General features: G+C 60.3%; 2 protein-coding genes across 4 annotated transcripts; both read left to right on the top strand.

The window, feature by feature from the left end:
- Nucleotides 1-523: 523 nt before the first annotated feature.
- Nucleotides 524-3,344, top strand: NUDT22 (nudix hydrolase 22). 2 transcript variants are annotated; one of them, XM_021684971.2, is made up of 5 exons: nucleotides 524-1,163; nucleotides 1,530-1,628; nucleotides 2,327-2,424; nucleotides 2,563-2,656; nucleotides 2,973-3,344. In XM_021684971.2, exons 1-5 carry the CDS (start codon nucleotides 684-686, stop codon nucleotides 3,072-3,074), a joined length of 873 nt encoding a protein of 290 aa, XP_021540646.2. In that variant the 5' UTR covers nucleotides 524-683; the 3' UTR covers nucleotides 3,075-3,344. The 2 variants fall into 2 exon arrangements, with proteins under 2 accessions (XP_021540646.2, XP_021540647.2); XM_021684972.2 differs by lacking the exon at nucleotides 1,530-1,628.
- A 277-nt stretch (nucleotides 3,345-3,621) lies between these two features.
- On the top strand, nucleotides 3,622-6,970 carry DNAJC4 (DnaJ heat shock protein family (Hsp40) member C4). Of its 2 annotated transcripts, none has more exons than XM_021684974.1 (6): nucleotides 3,622-4,107; nucleotides 4,895-4,988; nucleotides 5,479-5,663; nucleotides 5,753-5,914; nucleotides 6,610-6,696; nucleotides 6,790-6,970. In XM_021684974.1, exons 1-6 carry the CDS (start codon nucleotides 3,983-3,985, stop codon nucleotides 6,893-6,895), a joined length of 759 nt encoding a protein of 252 aa, XP_021540649.1. In that variant the 5' UTR covers nucleotides 3,622-3,982; the 3' UTR covers nucleotides 6,896-6,970. The 2 variants fall into 2 exon arrangements, with proteins under 2 accessions (XP_021540649.1, XP_021540648.1); XM_021684973.1 differs by having other exon boundaries at nucleotides 5,750-5,914.
- The last annotated feature ends 354 nt before the right edge of the window (nucleotides 6,971-7,324 follow it).

Here is a 7,324-nt window from a genome sequence, read left to right as displayed (position 1 = left end):
CAAGATTTGCCCAAGGTCACACCGTGTCCGCCACGGATCCCAGGGAAGCCGAGCCCCAGCGCTCCAGGCTCGCGGGGCTGCCCCGCAAAGTGGGCCTCAGGAGGCGGCCCGGGCGTTCAGGCTAACGGGGCGGAAGCGTCAGGACCGGCCAAGACAGACAGAGTTAGGAGGCGGGAACCTGGGACGGCGGGCTCCCCGACTCGGCGGCATGGGAGCCTCCCCGCAGGCCGAGGCGCAGGGACCGGCCAATGAGAAGCCGGGGAAGAAGGGGAGGGCACTTCCGCTTCGGGAAAAGGGGCGGAGCCTGCGGGCCGCGCAGTCGGGTGAGTGCCGGCTGGAGGCTAGAGCTTCCGGATCCTGCAAGGGGTCCCGGCGCCCCAAGGGTGGGTGGCAGGACCCTGGTTTGGGAGAAATGGGCATAAAGGGGGTGACTGGACTCAGGACCCCCGGGTGGTAGAGATGCGCGGGAGTCCCAGGGATGTGTGGCAGCCGGACTCTCGGGGCTCTTGCTGGGCAAAGACACTCTATTGCCCAGGGAGTGGTCATGGGGGTAGAGAAGGGCTGGGGGTACGCTAAGGAGGTCTGTGGCAGAGGGGGCCAGCTGCTGGGCCCAAGGGTCGCTGTGGGGCTCTCGGGGTGACAGGCCTGGCTGTGTCCTCCCCCAGAGCTGCCCTGTCCAAATCATGGACCCTGAAGTGTCCTTGCTGCTGCAGTGCCCCCCAGGTGGGCTTCGGGAGGAGCAGGTGCGGGCTGAGCTGAGCCCAGACCACGACCGTCGCCCACTGCCAGGAGGGGACGAGGCCATCGCTGCCATCTGGGAGAGCCGGCTACGGGCTCAGCCCTGGCTCTTTGACGCCCCCAAGTTCTGCCTGCACTCAGCCATCTTGGCACCCACTGGCTCACAGGGCCCACAACTGCTCCTGCGCCTGGGCCTGACTTCCTACCGAGACTTCCTGGGCACTAACTGGGCCAGCTCGGCTTCCTGGCTGCAACAGCAGGGGGCCGCTGACTGGGGTGACAAGCAAGCCTACCTGGCAGACCCACTGGGGGTTGGCGCCACACTGACCACTGCAGATAACTTCCTTGTCTTCCTGCGTCGCTCTCGGCAGGTGGCCGAGGCACCTGGGCTGGTGGATGTGCCTGGTGGGCACCCTGAGCCTCAGGTGAGATGCCAGGCTGGGTGCAAAGGCACAAAGACTCAGCTCAGCTTTGTTTTCCTCATCCCTTAAGGGGGGGGATGGGTGGTGACCTGGTGCTTCTCTGAAAGACTGCCCAGGGCAGCACCTCAGCCTCCCCATTGACCCCTGTTTCCGACCTGTGCGAAGCCAGGGGATGATGGGGGGTGGGGGGGTGGGGAAGAGAGGACTGGCTGGATCTCTGGTTGTCCATCTGGAAATGGCGGGCCTGGGTCAGGGGATCACCAAGACTCTTACTCTATGCCTAACCAGGCCCTCAGGGCCAGCAAATAATTGCGGGGGAGGCAGGGTGGGAAGAGATGGGGAACAGGGGCTGAGCCTGACCTCTCCCAGGCCGTGTGCCCTGGTGACAGCCCCCTGCACAAGGACCTCCCTGGGGAGCTGGTGGTGCATGAACTCTTCTCCAGTGTCCTCCAGGAGATCTGTGATGAGGTGAGTGCAGGGTGCCCCAGACAGGTGGGCAAGAAGGGAGGGGGTAGAACATGCCAGAATTCCCCAGGTGTGGGCTGGCAGGAGAGTCTGCAGGCATCTGGCACTGGGAGAAGAGCTTGGCTTTGCAGTCAGGCCCAAGTGGAATGGAATTCGAGCCCTCGTATCTGTGTGCCTCAAGCTCTTCCTCTTTAAAATAGGAACAATAGGGGCACTTGGGTGGCTCAGTTGGTTAAGCATCTGCCTTGGGCTCAAGTCATGATCTTAGGGTCCTGGGATCAAGCCCCGTGTTGGGCTCCCTGCTCATCAGGGAGTCTGCTTCTCCCTCTGGCCCTCCCCCACACTTGTGCTCTCTCTCTCTCAAATAAATAAAACCTTAAAAAATTTTTTTAAAAACTAAAAAAAAAAAAGAGGAACAATGATAAATGTCTTGCCTACTCCCCTCCCCTCCCCCGTGTGTTGAAAAGAGGAGTAAATGAGAGTCAGTTACTACAGACTTCCCTTGGATGATCCTGGGCAAATTGTTCGGTCTCTTGGGTTCTGCTTTCCCATCTGTAATATGAACATGCCTAAGATCTGACATTTTGTGACTCTGGGCACTTGAACTACGAACAGTAAAATGCTGTACAAGGATAATGTTCTTCACTGAGAGGCACAGGCATGTGGGCAGTGGGCACTGACAGGTGGACCTCCTGTCCCAGGTGAACGTGCCACTGTGCGCCCTGAGCCAGCCACTGCTATTGGGCATCGCCTGCAATGAGGCCAGTGCTGGCCGCGCCAGTGCCGAGTTCTACGTCCAGTGAGTGAGCTCTGGGGTACAGGGTCCTGGGTCCTGGGATAGGTGGGTGGTTGAGGGGAATGGCTGAGGCAGCTGGGGTTCCCCAAAGATCCTCCAGGGACTGAGCGCTCACCAAGCCACTGTCCTGTCCTTTTGCAGGTGCAGCCTGACTTCCGAGCAGGTGAAGAAGTCCTACTTGAGTGGGGGAGCCGAGGCCCACGAGTCTACCAGAATCATCTTCGTGGAGACACAGGTGTGAAGTGGCAAAGTGTGTCTTGCTTGGACAAGGAGCTGGTGTTGGGCTTTGCATAGGCCGGGTGATGCATGTCTGTCTCCCTGGGGCTGGGTCAGATGGGGCTGCTAAATCTCTTAGAGCTCTCCTCCGGAGCCACAAGGCCTCTTTGGGGATGCCCTCGGTCCAAGAGACGGCCAGGAACCTCTTTAGCCTCCTTATCGTGTCTCCCTAGGGACGGTGAAGTGCAGAGGGTTCTGAGGCTCAGGATCACTGGGTACAGCTCCCTCAAGAGACCTGAGGGCTGGATGTTGGGGGTCTTACTTTCTCCCCACAGAGGGTATGGAGGTTGCAGGAGACCAAAATGTGGGCTGAGCTCTGCCCCTCGGCTAAAGGCGCTATCTTCCTCTACAACCAAGTCCAGGGAAGTCCCACCTGAGTCGCCCTAGGGCCCTCAACCCTTGCACAACTTGGAAGACAATAAAAGACTTTATTCTTGGATTCCATTGGCATCTGCTGTTTCCGTGAGACAGAGATGGACCGCTGGGAGAGACCTGGGTGGGTGAGAGACAGGACGAGTGTCTTGGGAAACAACAACAACAAAAACCCAGCCTCAGTTTTCCCCTCTGCAAACTGGGATGAGGACCGAGGCCCCCTTACCAGGATGTGGTGAGGGTTCGGGCCTCCTATGGGGTGGAAGCTGCTTTATGAAAGATGTCTCGCTGCAGAGTTAACAGCCTCGTTCCCGGGACAGAGCGACGGAAGCTGGGTCAAAAGCCTCAGTGAGGGCAGGCAACGTCCCTCCCGCTTTGCGGACGGGCGCCAGGAGTCTTTCCGCAGGTCCGCGGGCCTCGACCTCGTTGGGTGGGCCTGAGGCGCCAAAAGCCAATGGGTGTGCGGGGTGTGGCCTTCGACGCACTTCCGGACCCGCCTGTTCGGTGGGCGTGGCCTTGGTGTCTAAGCCAATGAGGACGTGGGGGCGGGCCTGCATAGGCGCAGGCGTTTGGCGGCCGCGGAATCCGTGAGCGCAGCGGAGGCGGGGCTTGGCGAGCCCCTCCTTCACCCGCCCCCCACCCCTCCAAGCTCCCAGGGTGGGTAGGGGGTCCCGGCGTCCCGGCGTCCGGGACTTCTTGTCCCCGGACACCGAGAGCAGTGTGGGGAAGGCCTCCGGACGCCCTGGTCAGAGGCAGGGACAGGTCCAGGACACTGGGGTCTGGTCCTGAGTAAAGGAGGCCCCACCGCCCCTGGCATCCCCAAGGCTGCTTCAGTTTCCCTTCGCAAGTAAACAGGGCCAGACCCTTCCCTTTGGCCCCGGAGTGCTTGAAGTGTGGTCCCATCCTGGTCCCAATGCACAACTCTTTGTGGCCTCCTTTCACCAGCCGCCTGCCTGTCGCCATGCTGTCCCTGTGCCTCTGCGGGTTGTGGCGCCGCAGCCCTCCCATCCGGCTCTTCTCAGCGGCCACCGGGCAGCGGTGAGTCGGGGGCCGGGGGCAGGCCCCCATCATTCAGTGGGTTTTTGTTGAGGAGGGCCTGCCCGGCTCCAGGCCTGGACCTAGGTACCATAGTTGTGATCTGTCTACTCTGTGTCAAGTGCCTTACAGGCTTGTTTCAGGTAACCCTCACCTTCACGACTGAGGACACAAGATCAAAGATTAAGGGATGACCCCCAAGATCATACAGCGAGTTCAGTGGCAAAAGTGGAATTTGAGTCCGAGCCAAACTCTGCTCTTTTCACGACTGTGTTGGTCGTCAAGCATCACTGAGCAACTCACTGGGTGGGTGGGGCTGGGGGTGGCTTACAAAAACGCAAATTCCTGGGCCCTGTTCTGGAGATTCCGATCTGTAGGAATGAACTGGGGCTCAGGAATCTGTTTTTTTTTAAACAAGCTTCCTGGGTGTTTCTGCCACAAGGGGTCTGAGGGCTACACATTGAGATGTTCTGATCTGCACCATACCTGAAATGCTCAAAAAGGGAGGGATGATTTGGAGATGGATCTCCCTTGGCACCAGCCTCAGCGTCCTCACCTCCTGGTTTCTTTTTCTTTTTATCTTTCTTTCTTTCTCTTTTTCTTTCTTTCTCTTTCTTCCTTCCTTCCTCCCTCCCTCCCTTCCTTCCTTTCTCCTTTCCTTTTCTTTCTTTCTTTCCTTTCCCTCCTGGTTTCTGAGTTGAGGAGTGTGGTCCAGGGGCTCTGGGAGGGGGAAGGGAGGAATATCCTCTGTGTTTCCGTAGCCCCTGCAGTTTCTGGCCTATCTCCACAGGTCTGGCCCCAGGAACTACTATGAACTGTTAGGGGTGCATCCTGGTGCCAGCACTGAAGAAGTTAAACGAGCTTTCTTCTCCAAGTCCAAAGAGGTACCAGGTATCCTAGGTGGGGAGGAGGGGGGGGTCCATCTGATTCAGGTAGAGTACATTTCAGATTCCCAGGAGTGGAGTTGAGTGGCTCACTGTGGATGCCACATTCCCTCAGCATGTATAGAGAGTGGGAGGTGCCCCGAGGGCAGAGGTCTGGCCAGTTGGGAGGAAAGGTTGGGGGCAGGAGCCAGGGGTTCTGTGTGACGGGCTGGACGTTGTTCTTTTGACCTGCCTGCTCTTGAGAAGGCCTGGACCAGGGCATATAGTGAGAGCCAGGCAGCAGGTGGGGAGGGCTTGAACAAGGGGAGGGGGCAAGAGTCTGTGCTTCCTGACTCTCTGGCCTTCTAGAGGGGTGGGCACCCTGAGAGGGAGGGTACTGTCCAGGCAGGGCCTCCGGGAATGACTTGAGCCTTTGTGGGTGGATGTCGTTGGGATGGGTTCTGTGAAGGGACATGCAAAAAGAGCTGAAGGGAGTCCTGCCCCACCCCAGCTGCACCCTGACCGGGATCCTGGGAATCCGGCCCTGCACAGCCGCTTTGTGGAGCTGAGCGAAGCATACCGAGTGCTCAGCCGAGAGCACAGCCGCCGCAACTATGATCTCGGGCTCTGCTCAGCACCTCCTCCGAAGTCTGCAGGAACCGCAGCCTATGCCCGGTCTGCTCACCAGGCACACAGGTAGAGCCATCCTGCCCCTGGCCTGCCCCGCCCCCCGAGTCTCCTGGGGAGCCTCATCCCCGCTCTTCCTTTCTCCTCCTTCCCAGCAGCTCCTGGGAGCCCCCCAGTGCACAGTACTGGGCCCAGTTTCATGGTGTGAGGCCTCAGGGACCAGAGTCGAGGCAGCAGCGGCAGCAGCACAACCAGCGGGTCCTGGGGTACTGCCTCCTGGTCATGCTGGCGGGCATGGGCCTGCACTACGTGGCCTTCAGGTGCCTCCCTGCCTTCCCCGCCGGGCTGATGGGCGGAGCGGGGGAAGCCCGGTGTAGTCAGCTTACATCCACACCACCTCTGGGGCCTGTACTTCTGTGTCTCCCCAGCTAAGAATGGCATGAAATTGGCCTCCTGAGCATCATCTTACTTGGCCAAGGCAGCTCTGCACTCACTAAAGGCTAAGGTCATTTTCAGGTTTTTGGCATTTGAATGTAAATCTCTGGTGCTGGAGCCAACCAAGAGCATGCACAAGAAGGAAATATGTTGTAACTGGGCCTCACCAGCAACCATCCTCACTTGTTGGGCAACCAGCTGTCTCCCTGCCACCCTTTTATGCATGCCATGGATACTGAGGTTGTACGACAAAGATACCTAAGGGCTGGTGCCCACAGCTAGCAGCCTGCCTAGCTCAGCGATGGAGTTAGATCTATACCCTTTCTAGTCTCCTGCGAGGACGAACACCCTGATGTTCAGAACCGCTGTCACCACCTTCAACAGGGCAGCCAGGGACCTGGGTCACCAGTGGACCCTGGATAAGCCCCCCGGCCCTTCTGGGCCCCTCTCCCCACGTAGGACAGGCAGTTAGGCAGAGGTCCTCACAGATGTAAAGCTGTGAGACCCTAGAGTGGCATGGATGGCATGGGTTGGATTTGGGGGACCGCAGGGATCGGGGTTAATTGCAACCCCCTTGCAGGAAGCTGGAGCAGATGCACCGGAGCTTCATGGATGAAAAGGATCGGATCATCACAGCCATCTACAATGACACACGGGCCCGGGCCAGGTCTGTCCCTGCTCCGTCCTGCCCTCCCTTCAGTGTCCTGGCACCACCCTCCGGGATCCTCCGTCCTGACCACCCAGGTGCTCTCTCCTGCAGGGCCAACAGAGCCAGGCTCCAGGAGAAACTGCAGAGGCAGCAGCTGCAGCCACCCCCAGGAGGCCCGGGGGTCGTGCCACCGCCGGACACAAGCACCCGCCCCTGAGCGGCTCACTTGGATGGGGGCTACCCCGCGGGACTTCCCACTCCCCAAAACGCGTGCAATAAAGTGCTTTTCAGAGCTCGTGTCCGGCTCCTTGCTTCAGGCCCAGCGGCCCCCTCCCGGGCCTCGCCAGGAGACGGCACCCCGCCCTCCGGGTCCTGGCGGCGGCGACCCGGGAGCCCGGCCCCCTGGGCGGCGCGTCCCCTTTCCCCTGCTGCGGCGGGAGGGGTGTGTGTGTGTGTGTCTGTGTGTGTGTCTGTGTGTGTGTCTGTGTGTGTGTGTGTGTGTGGAGGGGGCGGGCCCCGGCGGCGGCCTCGCCCCCCCTTCCCCCGCCCCTCCCCCGCCCCGCGGCCCGGTGGGGAGCGCGTGTCTGGGTCACATGAGCCGCCCGCCCGCCAGCCCGGGCCCGGCCCCCCGCCGCCCCCGCCGCCC

This window comes from Neomonachus schauinslandi, chromosome 11 (assembly GCF_002201575.2).
Source record: "Neomonachus schauinslandi chromosome 11, ASM220157v2, whole genome shotgun sequence".
Lineage (NCBI taxonomy): Eukaryota > Metazoa > Chordata > Mammalia > Carnivora > Phocidae > Neomonachus > Neomonachus schauinslandi.
This window is presented reverse-complemented; position numbering and strand designations above follow the sequence as displayed.

Excerpts from the sequence above, each read along its gene's own strand:
- NUDT22 (XM_021684971.2), top strand. The coding sequence starts at position 684 with ATGGACCCTGAAGTGTCCTTGCTGCTGCAGTGCCCCCCAGGTGGGCTT. Across the intron at positions 1,629-2,326 it reads TCCAGGAGATCTGTGATGAG|GTGAACGTGCCACTGTGCGC; the intron begins GTGAGTGCAGGG and ends CTCCTGTCCCAG. Across the intron at positions 2,425-2,562 it reads AGTGCCGAGTTCTACGTCCA|GTGCAGCCTGACTTCCGAGC; the intron begins GTGAGTGAGCTC and ends GTCCTTTTGCAG.
- DNAJC4 (XM_021684973.1), top strand. The coding sequence starts at position 3,983 with ATGCACAACTCTTTGTGGCCTCCTTTCACCAGCCGCCTGCCTGTCGCC. Across the intron at positions 5,915-6,609 it reads CTGCACTACGTGGCCTTCAG|GAAGCTGGAGCAGATGCACC; the intron begins GTGCCTCCCTGC and ends ACCCCCTTGCAG. Across the intron at positions 6,697-6,789 it reads GACACACGGGCCCGGGCCAG|GGCCAACAGAGCCAGGCTCC; the intron begins GTCTGTCCCTGC and ends TCTCTCCTGCAG.